At 42.5% G+C, this 26,455-nt stretch overlaps 1 protein-coding gene across 2 annotated transcripts in view; it reads left to right on the top strand.

Moving 5' to 3' along the window:
* The window catches only part of LOC104667145 (FA complementation group D2), a 75,743-nt gene that overhangs the window by 27,410 nt on the left and 21,878 nt on the right, over positions 1-26,455 (top strand). For both annotated transcript variants that reach the window (XM_030927639.1, XM_030927635.1), the window contains exons 17-30: positions 163-294; positions 3,277-3,387; positions 8,939-9,048; positions 10,766-10,826; positions 12,586-12,705; positions 13,150-13,223; positions 13,528-13,674; positions 14,815-14,915; positions 15,288-15,403; positions 16,647-16,755; positions 20,690-20,800; positions 21,063-21,172; positions 22,613-22,756; positions 25,901-26,017. In XM_030927639.1, the coding sequence (XP_030783499.1) occupies positions 163-294; positions 3,277-3,387; positions 8,939-9,048; positions 10,766-10,826; positions 12,586-12,705; positions 13,150-13,223; positions 13,528-13,674; positions 14,815-14,915; positions 15,288-15,403; positions 16,647-16,755; positions 20,690-20,800; positions 21,063-21,172; positions 22,613-22,756; positions 25,901-26,017 (1,563 nt within the window). The remainder of the gene's footprint in view (positions 1-162; positions 295-3,276; positions 3,388-8,938; positions 9,049-10,765; positions 10,827-12,585; positions 12,706-13,149; positions 13,224-13,527; positions 13,675-14,814; positions 14,916-15,287; positions 15,404-16,646; positions 16,756-20,689; positions 20,801-21,062; positions 21,173-22,612; positions 22,757-25,900; positions 26,018-26,455) is intronic.

The following is a 26,455-nucleotide window of genomic DNA, read 5'->3' on the forward strand; positions in this document are numbered from 1 at the left end:
CTCCTGAAGCCAACATTAATGAAAACTAGATAATAGATGATGGGATTGGGTTGATTGTGATTTTAATGAGGTAGAGATTGGAGAGGGCTTGGGGGTGAATCCCTTTAGAATGGCCATCCCATATTTTGTTTTACATTGTCCTGTTGACTCTCCTCTGTATAGGAGGTGGTTGGTGCCTTAGTGACCCATATCTGCAGTGGGAATGAAGCTGAAGTTGATACCGCGTTAGATGTCCTCCTAGAGTTGGTAGTGCTAAACCCGTCTGCTATGATGATGAATGCTGTCTTTGTAAAGGTATCTTATTGGCTTCTTTTACTTTAGATATTGAATACTGTTAATTGGTGGGAGGAGGTGGGAAGGAGGTGAGATGATGGGCAAGTAATATAAATAAAAAGTGACTATTCTATCTATGTGTTGATTCATTCAGCAAACACTTCTTTATACCTAACCTACAGGCTAAGCTTTATTCTGGGTGCTGTGGGTGTAAAGTAGGTCTTTGCCTTTGATGTTAAAGACTAAGACACCTAAGCAAGTCACTATAAATACAATATGGTGAATTCTCTGGTAAAGTACTATAGCTAAAACAGAGCAAGAATCATTAAATTTAGCCTGGGAAGCTGGAGAATTCTTCAAAGAGGCGATTTGAGTGATTGCTGAAGGATGGGAATGACTGACAAGAGAAAGTATGGGAAGTTGTGTTCTAAGCAGAGAAGAGTTTGAGCAGAAACAAACTGGTGCCCAAGTCATGGTGTGACTGAGGAATGAGAAGCAAACAAGCATGACTGGAGAATAGGATATATATGGAGAAGAGTGATGGGAGGCAAGGCTGGTAAGACATAGGACAGGCCCATTTGCAAAGGGTCTCAAATAACATGCTAAAGAGTTTCAACTTTATGTTCTAGACATTAGGGAGCTATTACCAGTTTTTACACAGAGTTGATTTAATCTGCTCAGCATTCAGAGATAACTCAGTAGGCTATATGATGGGTGGATTAGAGACTGCTGAAAGAGTGTAAGGCAGTGAGAGTAAGGGCCAGATTTTGTCATGGGAATGTAGAAGAAATGATGGCTTAAGAGACAATTTGGTGTTAGAATTAACATGACTTGGTGACTGTTAAGAATATGTGGCAGGTGCGGTGGCTCACACCTGTAATCCCAGCACTTTGGGAGGCCAAGACGGGTGGATCACGAGGTCAGGAGATCGAGACCATCCTGGCTAACATGGTGAAACCCCGTCTCTACTAAAAACACAAAAATTAGCTGGGCGTGGTGGTGGGCACCTGTAGTCCCAGCTACTTGGGAGGCTGAGGCAGGAGAATGACTTGAACCTGGGAGGCGGAGCTTTCAGTGAGCCGAGATCGCACCACTGCACTCCAGCCTGCGTGACAGAGCAAGACTCCGTCTCAAAAAATAAAAAATAAAAAAAGGGAATATGTGGCAATGAGAAACAGGAAAACTAGGTCCGAGTTTTTCATGTTAGGAAACCAGGTGAATGGTTGTGCTGTTTCCAGAGACCAGGAGGGGAGTGCATCTTCTGTAGGAAGTATGATGAGTTCACTATGGGATAGCCACATGTAGGTGGTTAGTGGATAGTTGGACATTCTGGTTTGGAACCCTGTGGGGCACCCTTTGGTGGAAGATTTAGTTTGGATATTCAGAACCATATAAATGTGAGCTCAACTGAGGTAATTTTGAGGCAGAAGACCATAGAAGCTTAGAAGAGGACAGCTGGGCATGGTGGCTCACGCCTGTAATGCCAGCACTTTGGGAGGCTGAGGTGGATGGATCACCTGAGGTTAGGAGTTCAAGACCAGCCTGACCAACATGGAAAAACCCCCTAAACCTCTACTAAAAATACAAAAATTAGTCGGGCATGGTGGTGCATGCCTGTAATCCCAGCTACTCGAGAAGCTGAGGCAGGAGAATCATTTGAACCCAGGAGGTGGAGGCTGCAGTGAGCTGAGATCATGCCATCACACTCCAGCCTAGGTGAGAAGAGCGAAACTGTCAAAAAAAAAAGCGAGGGATTTATCTCCAGTGCTGGATACTGTAGAGGTTGAAGATGGAGCAGAGGCTATTGTCTTTGGCAATTATGATACCTCTGGCAACCTCTGAGAGAACAGTGTTAATTGAATTATAAGGTTGGAAGCCAGAGAGCAGTAACTTGAAGACTTGGGGAATAGAGTCAATGTTGAGAAGCATCAAAGAGGACAGAATAAGAAAAGTAGCTTGAGAAAGAAGCTAGTTGCAAGGGAGATTTTTTTTTTGAGACGGAGTCTTGCTCTGTCCCCCAGGCTGGAGTGCAGTGGCGCGATCTTGGCTCACTGCAAGCTCCGCCTCCTGGGTTCACACCGTTCTCCTGCCTCAGCCTCCCGAGTAGCTGGGACTACAGGTGGCCGCCACCACGCCTGGCTAATTTTTGGTATTTTTAGAGATGGGGTTTGACCGTGTTAGCCAGGATGGTCTCAATCTCCTGACTTCGTGATCTGCCTGTCTCGGCCTCCCAAAGTGCTGGGATTAGAAGTGTGAGCCACCGCGCCCGGCCGCAAGGGAGATTTTTTTAGATGAGGAGGCTTGAGATTGTTTTTAGGCTGAGAGAAAGAATTCAATAGAGAGGAAGAAATGGAGATTTTTAGAAACTAATTAAAAGTTTTCAAAGCTGTTTTATTACTTTATCCTCAGACAAACCATGAAAGGTAGTATAGCTATTATTATCGCCATGTTACAGATGAGAAAAGCTGAAACATTTCCCACGGTTGCAAAGTAAGTAGTTTCCTTGTGACTCCTTCTAGATCTGTAGAGAAAGGAGAAATAATTCATGGAATAGAAGCTGGGAAGGGATGATATGGCAAGGAATAGGGTAAAGACATAACTTTTGGTAGAATATTGTTTTCACTGAAAAAAGGGGAAAGGTGGAGGTAAAGAATACTAAGAACTGGGAGGTGCATTAGAATGACTAAGCAGTAGATGACTAAAGCCCAGGATTGTGGTTTAGAGTGAAGAGGATAAAGAAAACTTTATCTTTCCTGATAGTTAGTTCCTAGTCTCGGATAATAAGAGACTTAGAAAGCTGGAAGAGTTTTCTCAGTTTATTTCCAGTCTATCAAACCTTTGGGCTCTGAGCATAGCTTTTAGAACTTGAGCTTTTAAGGGAGCTAAAAAGTTTTAGATACCTGGCTATCTATGTGTGCCTTTTTTACAGGGATTTTAATTTTTTGATTTTTAAGGGAAAAATGTTAGCTGCTAGCCTCATTGTTGGCATCATTTTTTCCACAGGGCATTTTAGATTATCTGGATAACATATCCCCTCAGCAAATACGAAAAGTCTTCTATGTTCTCAGCACACTGGCATTTAGTAAACAGAATGAAGCCAGCAGCCACATCCAGGTAAGAGGCAATGTTGGGAAAGATTCTTTTTTTTTTTTGAAACGGAATCTAGCTCTGTCTCCTAGACTGGAGTGCAGTTGGCACGATCTCGGCTCAGTGCAACCTCCACCTCCTGGGCTCAAGCTATTATCCTGCTTCAGCCTCCCAAGTAGCTGGGACTACGGGCACATGCCACCATATCCGGCTAATTTTTGTAATTTTATTACTTTGTATTAATTTTAAATCTCTTATTTTTTTTTTTGAGACGGAGTCTTGCTCTGTTGCCCAGGCTGGAGTGCAGTGGCCAGATCTCAGCTCACTGCAACCTCCGCCGCCTCCCGGGTTCACGCCATTCTCCCGCCTCAGCCTCCTGAGTAGCTGGGACCACAGGCGCCCACCACCTCGCCCGGCTAATTTTTTGTATTTTTAGTAGAGACGGGGTTTCACCGTGTTAGCCAGGATGGTCTCGATCTCCTGACCTCGTGATCCGCCTGTCTCGGCCTCCCAAAGTGCTGGGATTACAGGCTTGAGCCATCGCGCCCGGCCAGTTTTAAACCTCTTTACTTGAAATTTGCTAGGAAAAAAAACAAGCAAATGATAGATTTGCTAGTGTGTAGTAGTGGAAATAGCCATCGTACCAGCATTTTTTTTATTCTTAACACAAACATTAAGTGCCTATCCTGTGCCAGGCACTGATATATTAGATCCTCTGCCCTCGAAAAGCTTTGTCTGTTAGGGAAGAGATGGGTCTGTGATCAGATAACCATGAAACTGTTCAGGTTCTGAGTGCAGTGGGGACACAGAATTGCCTTGTTTCCTAAGAAACATCTCCATCTAATATGAACTTCACCTGGGCTTGCTTTCGTTTGTGGACACCATTCACTGAAAAAGCCAGGCTGTAATCCCAGCACTTTGGGAGGCCAAGGCAGGCAAGGAGTCTGAGACCAGCCTGGGCACCATGGTGAAACCCTATCTCTACAAAAACATACAAAAATTAGCCAGGTGTGGTGGCACACACCTGTAATCCTAGCTACTCAGGAGGCTGAGGTAGGAGGATCCATTGAGACCAGGGAGTTGAGGCTCCAGTGAGCCATGATTGTGTCACTGCATTCCAGCCTGGGCAAGAGAATGAGACTCCATCTCTAAATAAATAAATAAATAAATAAATAAATAGGAAAGATTAGATTGGAATTGTAACTTGTAACTCGTTTGTATCTTTAGTGCTACTTTGTGGCAATAATTCATACTGGACTGTGGCTTTGAACAACCAGCATATTTTTTTATCTTTTTTTCCCCCCTTTCTTGGATCCCCAGTCAGCACATTTTTTTAATTAAAAAAAAAAATTTTGGGCTAGGTAATATACATGTGTCATACAAAATTCAAAACATATAGAAGGGTATCCAGTGAAAAATAACTCTCACTTCTTCTCTCCTCTAGGCACCTGGTTTGTCTTCCACTTTATAACCTTCTGAGATGTTCTGAGAATTTACAAATTTGTATTTACCTGTAGTTTCCTTTCCCTTCTTGTTCTACATCTTACCTTTTGCATTTAGCAGTTTATTTTGGAGATTCCTTCAAATCAGCGATATAAAGCTACTTCATCATTGTATTTTATTTTTGAATTTTGATAAAATATACATAACATAAAATATAATATTTAAGCTGTTTTTAAGGGTACAATTTAGTAGCATTAAGTATATTCACAGTGTTATACAACCATTACCACTATCCATTTCTAGAACTTTCTCATCATCCCAAGTAAACTTTGTACCCATTAGGCAATAATTCACCATCTTCCTCTCCCCACCCTCTAATAATCACTAATCACATTCTGTCTATGGATTTGTTCATTCTAGATGCCTCATATAAATGGATTCATACGATATGTATCCTTTTGTGTCTCACTTATTTCACTTAGCATAATATTTTCAAGGTTCATGTATGTTGTAGCATGCATCAGAACTTTATTCCCATTACAGCTGTAATGATTCCATTCTTTGTTTTTGTTATTGTTTTGTTTTGTTTTGTAGAGACGGAGTCTCACTCTGTCGCCCAGGCTTGAGTGCAATGGCACAACCTCGGCTTACCATAATCTCTGCCTCCTGGGTTCAAGGAATTCTCTTGCCTCAGCCTCCCAAGTAGCTGGGGTTATAGGCGTGCACCACCACGCCCGGCTAAGTTTTGTATTTTTAGTAGAGATGAGATTTTGCCATATTGGCCAGGCTGGTCTCGAACTCCTCACCTCAGGTGATCCGCCTGCCTCGGCTTCCCAAAGTGCTAGGACTGCAGGCGTGAGCCACTGCGCCCAGCCCCCATTCTTTGTTTATAACACGTTTTGTTTATCCATTCATCCATTGATGGACTATTGGGTTGTTTCCACCTTTTGGCCATTTGAATAATGTTGCTGTGACCATTGGTTTACAAATATTTGTTTGAGTCTCTGTCTTCAGTTCTTTTTTTTTTTTTTTTTTTTTTTTTTTTGAGACGGAGTCTCGCTCTGTCCCCCGGGCTGGAGTGCAGTGGCCAGATCTCAGCTCACTGCAAGCTCCGCCTCCTGGGTTTACGCCATTCTCCTGCCTCAGCCTCCCGAGTAACTGGGACTACAGGCGCCCGCCACCTCGCCCAGCTAGTTTTTTGTATTTTTTAGTAGAAACGGGGTTTCACCATGTTAGCCAGGATGGTCTCGATCTCCTGACCTTGTGATCCGCCCGCCTCGGCCTCCCAAAGTGCTGGGATTACAGGCTGAGCCACCGCGCCCGGCCCCTTTCTGCCTTCTTAATTCCGGCAAAGATCATTTTTCTTCTTGGGATTCTCCAAATACTCCATCAGTTTTTCCTCTCCCCAGATGATGCCTTTGTTCTTCTTGGCGTCTGTGTAAGAGAATCCAATGGCCTGACCTGTCTTCTGCGCGAAGAGACCATGGAGATTAGGCCCAGTCTTGTACTTGCCTCCCTTTTCCACCGTGTGGCACTGGGCACACTTCTGAACAAAAATCTTCTTACCTTTCTCAACATCACCCATATTTAATCTCTTTTTCGTCGCTGACGCCACAAAGGTTGCCACTCCAAAGCTGTGCGACCCACACTCTATCAATTTTTTTTCCTGTGTTGCTTGTCCTTTTGGTTGTCACGCTTAAGATACCATTGCCGAATCCAAGGTCATGAAGGTTTTCTTTTATTTTCTTCTAAGAGAAAGTTTTAGCTCTTAAATTTAGGTCTTTGATCCACTTTGTGTTAATTTTTGTATATAGCATATTTTAATATTTTAAGGATTTAACTTCATTCTTTTGCAGATGGATATCCAGTTTTTCCAGTGCCATTTGTTGAAAAGATGATCCTTTCACCATTGAAATGATTTTGGCACCTTTGTCAAAAATCAATTTGTCACATATATGAAGGCTTATCTTTGAACTCTGTGTTGTGTTTCATTGGTCTGTATGTCTGTCCTGTCATCACCACACTGTTTTGACTACTGTAGCTTTGTATTGATATTGAAATCAGGAAGTGTGAGCCCTCCAAATTTGTTCTTTTTCAAGGTTTTGGCAGTTTGGGGTCCCGTGAAATTCCATGTGAATTTTGGTATGGATCTTTCTATTTCTGCAAAACGTGTTGTGGGACTTTGATAAGGATTGCACTGAATCACTTTGAATGGTATTGTCATCTTAACAATATTGAGTGTCTTCCAGTCCACAAAGACAACAGGTCTTTCCGTTTACTTATGTCTTTAATGTTTTTCAGCAATTTATTTTATTTTATTTTATTTTATTTTATTTTATTTTGAGACAGTGTCTGGCTGTGTCACCCAGGCTAGAGTATAGTGGCGTGATCCTGGCTCACTGTATTCTTGACTTCCCAGGTTCAGGTGATCCTCCCACGCCAGCATTCCGAGTAGCCAGGACCTCAGGCATGCACCACCACAGCTGGCTAGTTTTTGTATTTTCTGTAGAAACGAGGTTTTGCCATGTTACCAGGTTGGTCTTGAACTCCTGGGTTCAAGCAATTCAGCTGCCTCAGCCTCCCAAAGTGTTAGGAGAACAGGTATAAGCCACTTGGCCCAGCCTTGCCTCCATGTTTAAATCTTTACTTGAGTATTTTATTCTAGTTCATTATTTTAGCTGAGCAGTCATCAACGTTATGATAATTTTCATATCCTTATAGAAATAATAACAATAAAAGATATTATTGGCTAGGCACGGTGGCTCACACCTGTAATCCCAGCACTTTGGGAGGCCGAGGCGGGCGGATCACAAGGTCAGGAGATCGAGACTATCCTGGCTAACACGGTGAAACCCTGTCTCTACTAAAATTACAAAAAATTAGCCAGGCGTGGTGGCAGGCACCTGTAGTCCCAGCTACTTGGGAGGCTGAGACAGTAGAGTGGCGTGAACCCAGGAGGTGGAACTTGCAGTGAACCAAGATCACGCCACTGCACTCCAGCCTGGGTGACAGAGCGAGACTCCGTCTCAGGAAAAAAATAAAAAAGAAAAAATAAATAAAATAAAATATGTTATTATTGAATGTCATGTGCCAGGCACTGTTCTATAAGGTTTTTTGTTTTGTTTTGTTTTGTTTTTTTTTAATTTAAGTTCTAGGATACATGTGCACAATGTGCAGGTTTGTTACATATGTATACATGTGCCATGTTGGTGTGCTGCACCCGTTAACTCATCATTTACATTAAGTATATCTCCTAACGCTATCCCTCGCTGCTCCCCCGACCCCATGACAGGCCCCGGTGTGTGATGTTCCCCTTCCTGTGTCCAAGTGTTCTCATGTTCTAGAAGTTTTTTATAATTTATCTTTAATCCTTAAAACAACCTTCCCCATTTCGGGCCGGGCGCAGTGGCTCACACCTGTAATCCCAGCACTTTGGGAGGCCAAGGTGGGTAGGTCACAAGGTCAGGAGATCGAGACCATCCTGGCTAACACGGTGAAACCCCGTCTCTACTAAAAATACAAAAAATTAGCCAGGCGTGGTGGTGGGTGCCTGTAGTCCCAGCTACTCAGAAGGCTGAGGCAGAAGAATGGCGTAAACCCGGGAGGCAGAGCTTGCAGTGAGCCAAGATGGTGCCACTGCACTCCAGTCTGGGTGACAGAGCGAGACTCTGTCTCAAAAAAAAAAAAAAAAAAAACTTCCCCATTTCACTGATATAAACATTAAAACTTGGAGAGATGAATTGACTTGCTAAAGACACACAGGGCTAGTTATGATGGTTCACACCTGTAATCCCAGCACTTTGGAAGGCCAAGGCGGGTGGATCACCTGAGGTCAGGAGTTCAACACCAGCCTAGCCAACATGGTGAAACCCCATCTCTACTAAAAATACAAAATTAGCCGGTCGTGGTAGCAGGCGCCTGTAATCCCAGTTACCCAGGAGGCTGAGGCAGGAGAATCGTTTGAACCTGGGAGGCAGAGGTTGCAGTGAGCCGAGATTGTGTCTTTGCACTCTAGCCTGGGCAACAAGAATAAAACTCCCTCTCAAAAAAAAAAAAAAAAGTAAACGATAAAAGCCATACCTTCTTTTGCTGTGCCATTCCAGCATTTTCATCTTTCTTCATCATCTCATTGCAGGATGACATGCACTTGGTGATAAGAAAGCAGCTCTCTAGCACCGTATTCAAGTACAAACTCATTGGGATTATTGGTGCTGTCACCATGGCTGGCATCATGGCAGCAGACAGGTACACATGGAAATTCTGACTTCTGTGGTTTGAGATCAGTTAATCTTGCTAACTAATGAAGTGTTACATCTTATAGACATCATTTTAACAGTAGACATTGCAACTATGAGAGAAATGAGCAAATGTGTTTTGCTACTTTTCCATGTTCCCTTCTAATCGTGACTGTATATAATACCATGCATATTTTTTGCTGGATTGTGATCCTAGCTCTTACAGTCTGTGGTTAAAAATTAAGGATTGTTGGCCAGGTGCGGTGGCTCAAGCCTGTAATCCCAGCACTTTGGGAGGCCGAGACGGGCGGATCATGAGGTCAGGAGATCGAGACCATCCTGGCTAACACTGTGAAACCCCGTCTCTACTAAAAAATACAAAAAACTAGCTGGGCGAGGTGGCGGGCGCCTGTAGTCCCAGCTACTCGGGAGGCTGAGGCAGGAGAATGGTGTGAACCCGGGAGGCGGAGCTTGCAGTGAGCTGAGATCCGGCCACTGCACTCCAGCCCGGGCGACAGTGAGACTCCGTCTCAAAAAAAAAAAAAAATTAAGGATTGTCTAGAGGTAAAATTCTAGAAATCTTTGCACAAAAAGGGAGCCCTGATTCTTTTAGAATGCGTTTTTCTTTATCTGCTCCTGATATAGGCACTAGACAATGCAGGTGTCTACATTGCTGTGTCATTCCTGTCGGGAACTTTATACATTTGGTACAAACAACATCTTGTGGATTTCCCCTCACCTTGTTATTTGAGTCCCCATTTGTAGAATCTAAAGAAATATTGGTTTGGGGGCTTGATAAGATGTTGCCATTACAAACCAACATTGGATTTCAGTTCATGCTCCTTGGAAATTATTTTCGGAGACATCTTTAGAATCCACATTGTGGAATCCTAATTAGGGAAAAGGAGTCAGAGTGGTGGGAGCAAAGAAAGCAAAGACAGAGTATATAAGTCTGCCTTTTTTCATGGTGCAGGACATGCAGCCCTCCTGCGCCTAACTTATCACCAGACACCTGCAAGTTAGCTCACTGCAACTTTGGCATTATCAGTACTACACAAAGCCCTCTTCAGCATACAGCATGCATCATAAATACTACTCCGTAAATCCCCAGCAAGCCTTTGGTTCCTTGCAGTCAGCTCCTCTATTGCTGGCTGCCCATTGCTTTCTTGCAACGTATTTTTATACTTTCTCTAAGAAATCTGTCTTTCTTTACCTACAACTGTCTTAGTAAATTCTCCCCCTAACCCTACCCCAGTCATTGCTCCCCTGTGACACACATTAATAATGGGAAGAGGTTGCAGAGTGTATTGGTTAAGAGTTCCTTCACTGAAGCCATACTGCTTGCCCAGGGTCAAATTAGCTGAATTACCTTGGTAAGTTACTTTATCTCTTTGCCTTTGTAGACTCACATCTGCAATAAGGATAATAATGGGATTTACCTCATAGAGTCGTTGAAATGTCTAACACATAATATACACTAATTAAGTGCTTGCTCTAATTATTGCTAATTTGCCCTTAAAAAATATGTACGGAAAAGAGAAAAGAAAAATATATATAAAATAACCATCCTTTGCTCTAATCTGTATTTTGTATGGACAAAATAAATACTCTTCCCTGCCTTCATGCACTTTTATCTTTACCCTACCCTAGGGAAGTCAGAATTCTTAAACTTATTGGCAGTTGCTACAAAATATTACAAAAGTAAAATTAAAATGCTTTGTTTTTAGAAGTGAATCATGTAGTTTGACCGAAGAGAGAGCCAACCTGAGCAATGAGCAGTGCACACAGGTGAGTTCTTTTCTTTCTTTCTTTCTTTCTTTCTTTCTTTCTTTTTCTTTCTTTCTTTCTTCTTTCTTTCTTTCTTTCTTCCTTTCCTTTCCTTTCCTTTCCTTTCCTTTCCTTTCCTTTTCCTTTCCTTTTCCTTTCCTTTTCCTTTCCTTTTCCTTTCCTTTTCCTTTCCTTTTCCTTTCCTTTTCCTTTCCTTTTCCTTTCCTTTCCTTTCCTTTCCTTCTTTTTTTTTGAGAGAGTCTCGCTCTGTCACCCAAGCTGGAGTGCAGTGGCAAGATCTCAGTTCACTGCAACCTCCGCCTCCCAGGTTCAAGCGATTCTCCTGCCTCAGCCTCCAGAGTAGCTGGGAATACAGGTCCACACCACCACACCCGGCTAATTTTTTATATTTTTGGTAGAGATGAGGTTTCACCATGTTGGCCCTGCTGGTCCTGAACTCCTGACCTCAAGTGATCCACTTGCCTCGGCCTCCCAAAGTGCTGGGATTATAGGCGTGAGTCACCTTGCCCGGCTGAGTTCTTATAATGTAATTGGATATGTTTATGAGTAACTGAGGAATTGCTTCTAGTCACTGTGAGTTCACCAGAAAGTGCTTTTTTTGAAAAAGTTTTCCTGAACTCCTACTTCTATGGCTTTCTGACACTTGGAAACTACTGGCTTAGGTTGTGTTTATTTTTATGTTTATTTGTTTGTTTATTTTTAGATGTAGTCTCAACTCTGTTGCCAAGGCTGGAGTGCAGTGGTGCCTCCCGGGTTCGAGCAATTCTCCTGCCTCAGCCTCCCAAGTAGCTGGGATCTCAGGCATGCACCACCACACCAGCTAAATTTGTATTTTTAGTAGAGACGGGGTTTCACCATGTCAGGGTTTCGCTATGTTGGCCATGCTGGTCTCAAACTCCTGATCTCAGGTGATCTGCCCCCATCAGCCTCCCAAAGCACTGGGATTACAGACGTGAGCCACCACTCCCGGGCTGGTTGCATTTATTTCTATATCCATTTAATCTCTCTAATTATAAAGTCTTAGCAAGAAAGATATGCCACATTTATGGAATAATACTTTGGTTGAAGCATGGGGACAAATAAGTATATAATTGGAAAGTGGGAAATAAAGCTAGTTCAGGCAGGGCACAGTGGCTTGCAACTGTAATCCCAGCACTTTGGTAGGCCAAGGCAGGGGGATCACTTGAGGTTAGGAGTTTGAGACCAGCCTGACCAACATGGTGAAATCCTGTCTCTAATAAAAGTACAAAAAAATTAGCTGGACATGGTGGCAGGCGCCTGTAGTCCCAGCTACTCAGGAGGCTGGGGCAAGAGAATTGCTTGAATCCGGGAAGTGGAGGTTGCAGTGAGCTGGGATCACGCTACTATACTCCAGCCTAGACAACAGAGCAAGACTCCGTCTCAAAAGAAAAAAAGAAAAAGCTAGTTGAGAGAGAAAACTGAGAGCCTTGCATGTAAAGCAATACATTTTTATTTCATTCTTTAGGCAGAGGTATTCCTTAAGGGTTTCTTAGCATGGAAATGGCAAAATCAAAGCTTTGCTTTAGAAAAATTAATCTGGCTGCAGTGTCTGACAGATTGCAAAAGGGATAATATCAGAAAGAGACAAACAGGTCAGAACATTCAGGAAAACTTCAAGTGAGAAGTAGAGCTTTGCCAGTAAAATCAGAAAGTGAAAAAAACAGTCTTGAATGGGGCGAATGGAGTTTGGGAAGGACTGACAGCCCAAGGTTTAAACCATTCTTCCTCTTTGCTCCAGGTGACTTCCTTGTTGCAGTTGGTTCATTCCTGTAGTGAGCAGTCTCCTCAGGCCTCTGCACTTTACTATGATGAATTTGCCAACCTGATCCAACAAGAAAAGCTGGATCCAAAAGCCCTGGTAAAGCCAATTGTCTTTTCTTACAGCAATAAAGCATGAGAGCTGCTTTACTACACTCTTCAGGTCTTTCTGTTGTAGTGTGAAAATAGATCATCCTGTGACCTCTCCTAAATTCTAACTGCGAAAGGCTTTTCTGCCCTACCCTGCCTCAGGGCTCTTCTCTGAGGCTTCCTTCACTTAATAACAATAACAGTAGTAAAGAAGAGATTGACTTTGTTAATGATGGTGGCTACTATCTGTCTGAGAGCCCTATTCTATGCTAGGCCTTGTGCTAAGTGCTTTTTATGCACTCTCTCTTTTCTGCTTCACAATAATGAGATATTTATTGTTACTTCCTTTTTAGAAATGAGGGAACTGAGACTTAGAAAGGTTAAGAGTAATTTATCTAGGGCTCTCCAGCAAGTACACCCTGCGCTGCCCTTAGTGTTTGTTTGCTTCCTGAAGGAACGTGTTGGGCACACCATCTGCAATGATTTCCAGGATGCCTTCGTAGTGGACTCCTGTGTTGTTCCGGAAGGGTAGGTATTGTTTACCTGCTGGCTTGGTTGTACTGGTGAAGTTACATCAATTCTGTCAGTAACTGATACAAACTTCAGAACACCCTTGACCTCAGCCACAGCTGTCCAGTCCCACAGCTTCTTTCCTCCCAACCCCAGCATCCCTGCACCCTTAGCTCCAAAATTCCTAAAAGGTTCACGTTTGTTCTTCTGTTTCTAATTCCTCCCCATGACGTTGTGTTTGAAATTGGTTTGCTCTAGTGGTTTTCCCTGCAGCCTTGTGTATTCCTGAGCTGCAGCATCAGATTCTGGTTTTTCTCCGCAGTGACTTTCCATTTCCTGTGAAAGCGCTGTACGGACTGGAAGAATACAACACTCAGGATGGGATCGCCATAAACCTCCTGCCGCTGCTGTTTTCTCAGGACTTTGCAAAAGATGGGGGTCTGGTGACTTCACAGGAATCAGGCCAAAAGTCAGTATAGTTTTTCTTTTCTAAACCTGTTCGTGTTTTGAATGTTCATGGGGAATTCCACAGTTCTTGGTGGGGAACTTGAGTCAAAAAAGTTTCTCTCAGGACAAATGGTATTTGGAGAGCTTAGGGAGGATGCGGCAGATTCCTTGGTTTTTCTTGGACCCTTGGCTTGAGATTTATATTGCCTTGTGTGAGCCAATAGATATTCTGAGATTACCTTCTTTTCTGTTTCTTATTCTTTCCCTCCCTTGAACATTCTATGCTACCCCCACCTCTCTTACGTTCTCTTTCTATCCTATTTCTGGTTCTCCTAACACATGGACTTTCTTTTTTTTTTTTTTTTTTTTTTGAGACGGAGTCTCGCTCTGTCGCCCAGGCTGGAGTACAGTGGCGCGATCTCAGCTCACTGCAAGCTCCGCCTCCCGGGTTTATGCCATTCTCCTGCCTCAGCCTCCCGAGTAGCTGGGACTACAGGGCACCCGCCACCTCGCCCGGCTAGTTTTTTGTATTTTTTAGTAGAGATGGGGTTTCACCGGGTTAGCCAGGATGGTCTCGATCTCCTGACCTTGTGATCCGCCCGTCTCGGCCTCCCAAAGTGCTGGGATTACAGGCTTGAGCCACCGCGCCCGGCCTCACATGGACTTTCATTCCTCATACCTCTGCCTTCCTATGATTCAGCTCATTATATTTATTTTCTTAATGGAGCATCCATTAAGTTCCTTGCCATTTGTTCTTAAAAGTAGACACTTGTTTTGAGGAAAACTCTTAAAAAGTTGGTGGCCGGGCATGGTGGTTCATGCCTATAATCCCAGCACTTTGGGAGGCTGAGGCGGGTGGATCACTTGAGGCCAGGAGTTCGAGACCAGCCTGGCCAACATGGTGAAACATCGTCTCAACTAAAAATACAAAAATTAGTCGGACAGTGTGGCGTGCGCCTATAATCCCAGCTACTCAGGAGGCCGAGGAAGGAGAATTGCTTGAACCTGGGAGGTAAAGGTTTCAGTGAGCTAAGATCATACCACTGCACTCCAGCCTGGGTGACAGAGCAAGACTCTGTCTCAAAAGAAAAGTTGTGCTTCCTATGTACGTAGAGTCATACACCTATTAAGTGTGGTCTAGAAATTTATTTTTCCTTCTCAGATTGGTGTCTCCACTGTGCCTGGCTCCCTATTTCCGATTACTGAGACTTTGTGTGGAGAGACAGCATAACGGAAACTTGGAGGAGATTGATGGTCTACTAGGTATAGGATGAAGTCATCAGATCATTTCTTCTTTGTACTCTTTCTTTGGTAAACTTAGGGAAAGGGCAGATCAGTACATGGTATATGTGGGGAGGAATAATTTTTTAACCTCAACAGAGTAGTTTAGCATTGGAATTCCAAAGACAAAATAGTGCATACAGAATCCCATTATGTTAACAAATCAATTGTTGCAAAAACTTTCTAATTATATTTGTTGATTGCCATATGATATGCAAATATTTTAATCAGATCTTGGCCTTCAAATATGAGTTAAAGGGGAAAGTAAATAGCAAGGAGAGCTAGCTCCAGAGGCAACCTCCAGGTTTTATTGGCTTGCACTAAAAGTAGTTGGAAATGTTTGTTCTCTCTCAGATTGTCCTATATTCCTAACTGACCTGGAGCCTGGAGAGAGGCTGGAATCCATGTCTGCTAAAGAGCGTGCATTCATGTGTTCTCTCCTATTTCTTACTCTCAACTGGTTCCGAGAGGTAAGAAGAGTTAATAGGACGTTTCACTTATTGTCCGTAGTTTTTCTCAAAACTATTTTCTTGGTTCTTGCAAGATTCCCTAGAAGTCTTCACCAAGCACTAACCCCCTTGTGCTTCTCTAACTGTTATGTCCCACCACTCCCCAATTATATGAACCTCCTTATGTAGCCAAATCAGAATACTTAGAATTCACTTCACATTGCCCACGTTTTATTTCCTTCAAGCTGCCTTCTGCCTAGAATGACCTTCTCACCTTCTTCACTGTAGAACTACTGTCCATCCTAGCATAGGCATATGCCTACTGTTTTGATTCAGTGAGTGGTGGTAGTTTCCCTCCCATTAGAACATATTTGTGTTTAGTGATAATGACAATGATGACAACATCTTATGTCTCTATCTCACTGTCTTCCTCTCACATGTTATTTCAGGAATGTTTATGCACTTGAATGAGCTTATTTGATTACCACATCTCTATTGTGATATGGGCAGGAATACTGTTGTCCTCATTTTACACAAATGAATTTCAAGTATAGGGAGTTCGAAGTCATTAAAAATTTTAAGTACTTACACTGTACCAAGTGCTGGACTCATTTCTTTATGAAGAAAATCTTAGAAAGGTTAAAGACTCAGTCAAGGTCACATAGTAAGGAGCAGAATAGAACTTGTTTCACCAAATTGTGTGCTCTCTGGCTATTCCACCTTGTAACATAACTAACATAACTAGTAATAAGTAAAACCAAGGTCACAAGCCTAATCTCCTTCACTTTTTGTTTTTTTGAGATGGAGTCTTGCTGTGTCACCCTGGCTGGAGTGCAGTGGCTCAATCTCGGCTCACTGCAACCTCCACTTCCCAGGTTCAGGCAGTTCTCCTGCCTCAGCCTCCCTAGTAGCTGGGATTACAGACATGTGCCACCATGCCCAGCTAATTTTTGTATTTTTGGTAGAGATGGGCTTTCGCCATGTTGGCCAGACTGGTCTCGAACTCCTGGCCTCAAGTGATCCTCCTGCCTTGGCCTCCCAAAGTGCTGGGATTATAGACGTGAGCCACTGCACCTGGCTGAATCTCCTATATTTTGGCCCAGAAATTTTTTTTCTCTATACCACCTTGCTGAGGACAGTTCTATTACAGACTAAACTCAAAGATCCTGCTTTTCATAGACATCTCTCAGCTCTGGATAAATAATACAAACAAGGTTAAAATCTGAACATTTGGAAGTATGACAGTGTAATTTGTACTTTGCAGATTGTGAATGCCTTCTGCCAGGAAAGGTCACCTGAGATGAAGGGGAAGGTGCTCACCCGTTTAAAGCACATTGTAGAACTGCAAATAATCCTGGAAAAGTACTTGGCAGGTAAGGGAAGTGTCCTATACTGGTAGTCCTACTAGGCCAGTAGTGAGGCAATAAAGCGCTTAGCTTTTCCTGATACCAAAACCAGACAAAGACACATCAAGAAAAGAAACCTCGGCTGGGTGTGGTGCCTCATGCCTGTAATCCCAGCACTTTGGGAGGCCAAGACAGGCAGATCATGAGGTCAGGAGATCAAGACCATCCTCACTAACACAGTGAAACCCTGTCTCTACTGAAAATACAAAAAAAATTAACTGGGCATAGTGACGGGCACCTGTAGTCCCAGCTACTCGGGAGGCTGCGGCAGGAGAGTGGTGTGAACCCAGGAGGCAGAGCTTGCAGTGAGCCAAGATCGTGCCACTGCACTCCAGCTTTGGTGACCAAGTGAGACTCCTTCTCAAAAAAAAAGAAAAGAAAAGAAACCTCAGACCAATATACCTGATGAATGTTGATACAAAAATCCTAACAAAATAGTAGCAAACCTAATTCAGCAACACATTAAAAATATCGGCCAGGCGCAAGGTGGCTCATGCCTGTAATCCCAGCACTTTGGGAAGCCAAAGCAGGTGGATCACTTGAGATCAGGAATTTGAGACCAGCCTGGCCAACATGGTGAAACCCTGTCTGTACTAAACATACAAAAATTAGCCGGGCGTGGTTGTGGGCACCTGTAATCCCAGCTACTCGGGAGGCTGAGACAGGAGAATCGCTTGAACCTAGGAGGCGGAGGTTGCAGTGAGCCAAGATTGCGCCACTGCACTCCAGCCTGGGTGACAGAGTGAAACTCCCATCTCAAAAACAAACAAAAAAAAAGATCATTCATCATGGCCAAATGGGATGATTTATCCCAGGGATGCAAGGATTGTTCAACATATGTAAATCAATGTGATACATCCTATCAACAGAATGAAGGACAAAAACCACCTGATATTTAACTTGATGCTTAAAAATTTTTTTAAATTTAACTTCCCTTCGTCATAAAAAAACCCTCTGAAAACTGGGTATAGACCCATAGCTACTATTAAACTGAACAGGGAAAAACTGAAAGCCTTTCCTCTAAGATCTGGAATAAGACAAGGATACCCACTTATATAATACTACTATTATACAATACAGTATTGGAAGTCCAAACTAGAACAATTAAGAGAAAGAAAGGAAGGGCATCCAAATTATAAAGGAAAATGTTAAATTATACTTGTTTGCAGATATGATCTTATATTTGGAAAAGCCTAAAGACTCCATCAAAAAACTATTAGATAAATTTAGTAAAGTTGCAAGATACAAACTCACCGTATAAAAATGAGTAGCATTTCTGTATACCAACAACTAAGAATCTGAAAAAAATCAAGAAAGTAATCCATTTACAATAGCTACAAATAAAACAAACAAAAGTTACAAATAAAATAGGAATAAACTTAACCAAAGAAGTGAAAGAACACTACAATGAGAACTATGAAACATTGATGCAAGAAATTGAAGAGCAAATAAGAAAAGGAAAGATACTTCATGGATCAGAAGAATTAATAGTGTTAAAATTTCCATACTACCCACACAATCTACAGATTCAAGGCAATCCCTATCAAAATACCAATGAGATTCTTCACAGAAATAGAAAAAAAAAAATCCTAAAATTTATATAGAACCACTGAAGACCCAGAATAACCAAAGTTGTCCTGAGTAAAATGAATGAAACTGGAGGAATCACATTACCTGACTTCAAATTATACTACAGAGCTATAGTAACCAAAACAGCATGGTGCTGGCATAAAAACAGATGCATACACCAGTGGAACAGAAGAGAGCCCAGAAATAAATCCATATACCTACAATGAACTCATTCTAAGCAAAGGTGCCAAGAATATACATTGGGGAAGGACACTCTCTTCAATAAATGGTGTTGGGAAAACTGGATATCCGTATGCAGAAGAAACTAGACCCCTATCTCTTGCCATATAGAAAAATCAAAACGAGTATAATAAAAAATAAAATAAAATAAAAAAAAAAAGAAAAAAAAATAAAAAAAAAAAAAAAGAAAAATCAAAACGATTATAGACTTAAATCTAAGACTTCAAATTATGAAACTACTAACAACAACAATAACAAAAAACATTCAGAAAACTCTTCAGGACATTAGAGTGGACAAAGATTTCTTGAGGAATACTGTACAAACACAGGCAACCAAAGCAAAAATGGACAAATTGGATCACATTAAGTTAAAAAGTTAAGTTCCTTTCCTCTGCATAGCAAAGGAAACACCAAAGTGAAGACACAACCCACAGAAGGGGAGAAAATATTTGCAAACTATGTACTGACAACGGATTAATAACTGGAATATATAAAGATAGGAAAAAAATTTATTTGGATTGAAAAATGGGTAAAAGGTCTGAATAGACATTCCTCAAAACAAGACATACAAATGGTGGATATATGAAAAGTTGCTAAACATCACTGAGCATCAGAGAAATGCACATCAAAACTGCCATGAGATATCATATCTCACCCTAGTTAAGATGGCTTTTATCCAAAAGACAGGCAATAACAGATGCTGGTGAGAATATGGAGAAAAGAGAACCTTTGTACACTGTTGGTGGGAATGTAAATTAGTACAAGCACTATGGAAAACAGTTTGGAGTTTCCTCAGAAAACTAAAAATAGAATCACCATATGATCCAGGAATGCCACTGATAGGTATATACCCAAAAGAAAGAAAATCAGTATACCAAGGAGATATCTGCACTCCTATGTTTATTGCAGTGCTATTCACAATAGTCAAGATTTGGAAGCAACCTAAGTGTCCATCAGTGGGTGAATGGATAAAATGTGGTACATATACACAATGGAGTACTATTCAGCCATAAAAAACAGTGATATCCTGTTGTTTGCAATAATACAGATGGAACTGGAGGACATTATGTTAAGTGAAATAGGCCAGGCACAACATATTTTCACATATTTGTGGGAGCTGAAAATTAAAATAATTTGACTCATGGAGATAGAGTAGAAGGATGGTTACCAGAGGCTGGGGAGGGTAATGGTGGTTGGGGGACTGGGAAAAATGATAGGGTGGTTAATAGGTTCAAAATTATAGTTAGATAGAATGAATAAGCTGGGCGCGGTGGCTCAAGCCTGTAATCCCAGCACTTTGGGAGGCCGAGGCGGGCGGATCACGAGGTCAGGAGATCGAGACCATCCTGGCTAACATGGTGAAACCCCGTCTCTACTAAAAAAATACAAAAAACTAGCCAGGCGAGGTGGCGGGCGCCTGTAGTCCCAGCTACTCAGGAGGCTGAGGCAGGAGGATGGCGTAAACCCAGGAGGCGGAGCTTGCAGTGAGCTGAGATCTGGCCACTGCACTCCAGCCTGGGCGACAGAGCAAGACTCCGTCTCAAAAAAAAAAAAAAAAAAGATAGAATGAATAAGATCCTTACTACAACCTCTGCCTCCTCGGTTCAGGCAGTTCTCCTGCCTCAACCTCCCGAGTAGCTGCTATTACAGGCGCCTGCCAGCACACCTGGCTCATTTTTGTATTTTCGGTAGAGACAAGGTTACACCATGTTGGCCAGACTGGTCTCAAACTCCTGACCTCAGGTGATCCACCCGCCTTGGCCTCCCAAAGTGCTTGGGATTACAGGTGTGAGCCACCCTGCCTGGCCACCATTTAGATTTTAAATGTTTGTTTTAGTTTTTATCTGTTAGTTATATATCATTATTTAAAGTTGTTTTATGATAATTGATCATAATATGATATTTCTGTGTTATCTCTGGCCATTTTGCTATGCCAAAACAATGTCAGATGACTTGAATATGTCTTATAAGCATTCAGCCACACTTGGTAATTTTGGAAACTAGTTTTTAGCCAATGGAGTGACTGATATTTCAAGTCTAATGGTGGTGTGTAATTGGTACTCATTGAGCTTCAGCCTGCTCTTTGTTTCAGTCACCCCAGACTATATCCCTCCTCTTGGAAACTTTGACGTGGAAACTTTAGATATAACACCTCATACTGTTACTGCTATTTCAGCAAAAATCAGAAAGAAAGGAAAAATAGGTAAGTATGTTCTTTTCCTCTTCTGTCTCTAAATGAACTGCATTGAATTAACCTAAAAGTTATGTGTATCATGTCATAAATAATTGGAGCAATTGTATAACTGAACCCTTTGTTAGATTTATAAATACACTGTAATTTAGGGTTATAAAATTACCTCTTCTGCCTCTAGGCAGTTCCCAACAGGTTGTTTTCTGAGGGCAATGATATTTGGCTGACATGATTATTAATTACTTGAGTCATTTTTCTCTTTTTAATATAAAAGAAAGGAAACAAAAAGCAGATGGTAGCAAGCCATCCTCCTCTGACACACTTTCAGAAGAGAAAAATTCAGAATGTGACCCTACACCATCTCATAGAGGCCAGCTGAACAAGGTATTGGAATGATGGGTATCCATGAAGGTTTGTGACATCCAAATGAGAGTAACAGAAACCCAATTTTATTCTCTGCATTTTACAAAGAAAAAAAAAATTAGGAAACAGCGAGCCAAAACTCTCTTAGGCCTTGGAGTAATCTCCTTAGTGGCAAAGTTCAGATTACACTCTAGATCTTTATTCCTGCCACACACTGTTGACTGTTTTTTCTAATTATTTTCTTGACTGTTTTAGTCCCTTTTTTGTACCCCAGCAATACATTGAATTCTCTCTTGAGGTACTTGATTATCAGTAGTTCCCTTTTACTTTACATTTGTACTGTTCGCAGAATGAGTTTCATGTGTTTGAAATTGCCTGGACCGGCCGGGCGCGGTGGCTCAAGCCTGTAATCCCAGCACTTTGGGAGGCCGAGACGGGCGGATCACAAGGTCAGGAGATCGAGACCATCCTGGCTAACACGGTGAAACCCCGTCTCTACTAAAAAATACAAAAAACGAGCCGGGCGAGGTGGCGGGCGCCTGTAGTCCCAGCTACTCAGGAGGCTGAGGCCGGAGAATGGCGTAAACCCGGGGGGCGGAGCTTGCAGTGAGCTGAGATCCGGCCACTGCACTCCAGCCCGGGTGACAGAGTGAGACTCCATCTCAAAAAAAAAAAAAAAAAAGAAAAAGAAATTGCCTGGACCACATGGATCCCAATTATTTTTGTTTATCAGCTACCATTTATTGTATATTTGTTAGGTATAGTTTCTCTAAGAGCCCAAGTTTAATATTAATGCCACATTTAATGAATAAGGAAACTAAGACCCAGGGAGGACAAGTGCCCAAAGTCACACAGTTAATAAATGCTGGAGCTAGGATTTGAAGCCAGATTTTTTTGAGATGGAGTCTCGCTCTGTCACCCAGGCTGGAGTGCAGTGGTGCCATCTCGGCTCACTGCAACCTCCGCCTCCTGGGTTCAAGTGATTCTCCTACCTCAGCCTCCCGAGTAGCTCAGACTACAGGCATACACCACCACACCCAGCTAATTTTTATACTTTTAGTAGAGACAGGGTTTCACCATCTTGGCCAGGCTGGTCTCAAACTCCTGACCTCGTGATCCACCTGTCTCAGCCTCCCAAAGTGCTGGGATTACAGGCATGAACCACCATGCCCGGCTAGCTCACAGTTTTCTACACTAGACCTAAATGCCTTGATTTGCCTAATAGATCATCCCTAAATAGAAACCAGCTAAGGGTCTTGATGTGTGACTTGTATCCCCATCTTAAATTAGGTGCTCTGTCTTGGGAATATTTAGGGACTTTCGCTAGAGGAATTTGTTATTTTAATGAAAATGTAATTTTTTGCATTAAATAAATGCATATTTGCACTTTGAAGTTTTTATTAAAATTTGATTAATATAGAAGATTTATTTATTCTCTTTGTTGCCATGACTTCCCCATAGGAGTTCACAGGGAAGGAAGAAAAGACATCATTGTTACTACGTAATTACCATGCTTTTTTCCGAGAGCTGGACATTGAGGTCTTCTCTATTCTACATTGTGGACTTGTGACCAAGTTCATCTTAGATACTGAAATGCACACTGAAGTAAGTGACAGGCTAGGATCTCAGAATTTAATCTTCTTTCAGAAAGTTCCTCAGGTCTATTCTTATTTCACAAAGAACACTGTGACACTGAGGAGAGAAGTTAGACTGATTTTATAAGCCTTTATATGTGAAAGTAATGATGAATAATCATCCTCATCATATTGGTGTTTGTAAGTCATAAGGATTTTTAAAATGTGTCAGACATAAAATATGCCAATGATGTGATCCTTACGTTTAGGTTACTACTACTACTACTACTACTACTACTACTACTACTACTACTACTACTACTACTACTGCTAATAAGCTACCTAGATTATTTTTGTAGAGGAGCACTCTTCTGGTTCTTAGAGGTCAATGCCCTTTTCACTTTTTCACATTTGTTCAGTACCCTACAGATGCTTACTGAGTCCTATTTTGTGTTTGCCACTAATCAAGGTACTTGCATTTCAGTAGTACATAGAGCATGATGCTTGCCTTCAAATAGCTTCTAATCTAATCGAAGAAGTGGAAATAGCTAGCAGTACCATAGCTTTATTATTATTAATTTTTTTAATAGTTCAGACAGTGAGGTCCACATTGAAAAAACCAGGGACACTTAGTCTATGAGTCCCCAAGACAAACAGTCAAATACAGCCTCCTTTCTCAGCTACAGTAAAGAAACCACCAAGGCTAGACTTAAAATCAAACCCATATTCCTTAGGGCCCGTTTTAATTGCTTTTGTAAAATAATTTTCTCTAGAGGCAGCCCGTCTCATCCCAAATAAGACTGCTTCTCCACTCCTCCACAGGCAGAACCTCTCCTTTTTTTTTTTTTTTTTGAGACGGAGTCTCACTCTGTGGCCCAGGCTGAAGTGCTGTGGCGTGATCTCCATTCACTGCAAGCTCTGCCTCCTGAGTTCACGCCATTCTGCTGCCTCCTCAGCCTCCTGAATAGCTGGGACTACAGGCGCCTGCCACTTTGCCCAGCTAATTTTTTGTATTTTTAGTAGAGATGGGGTTTCACCGTTGTTAGCTAGGATGGTCTTGATCTCCTGACCTCGTGATCCGCCCGCCTTGGCCTCCGAAAGTGCTGAGATTACAGATGTGAGCCACTGCACCCAGCCATATCTTTTTTTTTTTTTTTTAAATCTTTCTACATCATCTCACCCTTAGGAGATTCCACATAAATGTGTATCGGGTGAGCAGTTTGCAGTGAGACTGTATTTCACCCATTCTGCTTCTGGCAGTGTAATATAGTTATTACACTGGGATCACTCTGGGATCCTGCCCAGAGTTAATAGTAGCAAAACATTAGAGGAAGAGAAGTATGAAAGGATTATTTAATGAACAGACAAAAGTGAAATTCCCTTGAATTAGTCTTTTTTTTTTTTTTCCCAAACCCTGCATGTGGCATTCAAAGTCATTTTTTTAATCACAGGATATTTAGGAAATGCATCTTGGATCCACAACTGGAAAGGTATATAGAGGAATTTATAGAGAAAAAGTATGTCTTCTAAACTATACTGTCTTGAATTCTTATTTTACTATTCAGAATATTTATTTTGGACATGCTTGACTTTATTATATGACAGAGCATAATAGCTATCCTTTATATGAGATGGGTGCAATTTCCTCCCTTGCCTCTTTTTTCTTTTTAGAGGGTCTTACTCTGTCTTGCTCTGTCACCCAGGCTAAAGTGCAGTGGCAAGATCATAGCTCGCTGCAACCTTGAACTCCTGGGTTCAAGGATCAAGTGATTCTCCCACCTTAGCCTTCCAAGTATCTAGGGCCACTGGCATGCCCAACTACACCCAGCTAGTTTTTTGGTTGTTTGTTGGAGACGGAGTCTTGCTCTGTCCATCAGGCTGGAGTGCAGTGGTGCGATCTTGGCTCACTGCAGCCTCTGCCTCCTGAGCTCAAGCGATTCTCCTGCCTCAGCCTCCCAAGTATCTGCGATTACAGGTGCCCACCACCACATTGGCTAATTCTTGTGTTTTTAATAGAGAGGGGATTTCACCATATTGGCCAGGCTGGTCTCAGACTCCTGACCTCAAATGATCTGCCGGCCTTGACTTCCCAAAGTACTGGGAGTTTGAGACCAGCCTAGGTAACACAGTGAGACCTGTCTCTACAAAAAGTAAAAAAAAAAAAGAAAAAAAAAGTAGCCAAGCGTGGTGACGCACACCTGTGATCCCAGCTACCTGGGCAGCTGAGGTGGGACCATCACTTGAGTCCAGGAGGTTGAGGCTGCAGTGAGCTGTGAACACAATATTGCACTTCAGCCTGAGCAACAGAGCAAGACCCTGTCTCAAAAATAAGTAAATAAATAAATAAAGGTCAAATTATTTACCCGGCCAGGCGCGGTGGCTCTCGCCTCTAATCCCAGCACTTTGGGAGACCGAGACGGGTGTATCACCTGAGTTCAAGAGTTTGAGACCAACCTGGCCAACGTGATGAAACACGTCTGTACTAAAAATACAAAAATTAGTCAGGCGTGGTGGTGGGCACCTGTAATCCCAGCTGCTTGGGAGGCTGAGGCAGGAGAATTGCTTGAACCTGGGATGCAGAGCTTGTAGTGAGCCAAGATCGTGCCACTGCCCTCCAGTATGGGAGACAGAACAAGACTCTGTCTCAAAAAAAATTTGTTTTTCACCCATTGGGAAGTATTAACATGAAATAGCCAGGTGTGGTGGCTCATGCCTGTCCATAATCCCAATACCTTGGGAGGCCAAGGTAGGAGGTTTGCTTGAGCCCAGGAGTTTGAAACCAGCCTGGGCAACAAAGTGAGACCCCGTCTGTATAAAAAAAATTTAAAAATTAGCTGAGCCCAGGTGTGCTGGTTCATACCTGTAATCCTGGCACACTGGGAGGCCGAGGCAGAAGGATCATCTGAACCCAGGAGTTTGAGACCAGCTCAGGCAATATAGTGAGACCTCATTTCTTATTACTTTTTTTAAAAAAATGTAGCTGGGCATGGTTACGTGTGCCTGTAGTCCCAGCTACTCAGGAGGCTGAGATGGGAGGATAACTTGGGCCCAGGAGTTCAAGGCTGGAATGGCTATGATCTTGCCACTGCACATTTACAAAAAAGAAAGAAATAAAAAAAGTTATCATGAAATGACTAGGACATTCTTGGAACTAATCCTTTCCTCCATGTGACAGGCGACAGAAGTTGTGCAACTTGGGCCCCCTGAGCTACTTTTCTTGCTAGAAGATCTCTCCCAGAAGCTGGAGAGTATGCTGATACCTCCTATTGCCAGGAGAGTCCCCTTTCTCAAGGTTAGTATAGGCAGAAGCAGAGGACTTGGGCTTAGTGGATTTGGGAACAAAGGAGGTATTAGTGATGAAAAAGTTGTCACTTTCTCTGGCTTTGTGTTTGGGTCACTGTGTAGTATGGGTGCAGCCGTATTGCCAGACAGTATTCATCTTGCTTTATTTATTTATTTATTTTGAGACAGAGTCTCACTCTGTCACACAGGCTGGAATGCAGTGATCTCGGCTCGCTGCAAGCTCCACCTCCTGGGTTTATGCCATTCTCCTGCCTCAGCCTCCCGAGTAGCTGGGACTACAGACACGCACCACCACGCCTGGCTAATTTTTTTAGTAGAGACGGGGTTTCACCGTTTTAGCCAGGATGGTCTCAATCTCCTGACTTCGTGATCCACCCGCCTTGGCCCCCCAAAGTGCTGGGATTACAGGCGTGAGCCACCACGCCTG

The sequence above is a fragment of the Rhinopithecus roxellana genome, chromosome 1 (genome assembly GCF_007565055.1).
Source record: "Rhinopithecus roxellana isolate Shanxi Qingling chromosome 1, ASM756505v1, whole genome shotgun sequence".
Classification (NCBI taxonomy): Eukaryota; Metazoa; Chordata; class Mammalia; order Primates; family Cercopithecidae; genus Rhinopithecus; species Rhinopithecus roxellana.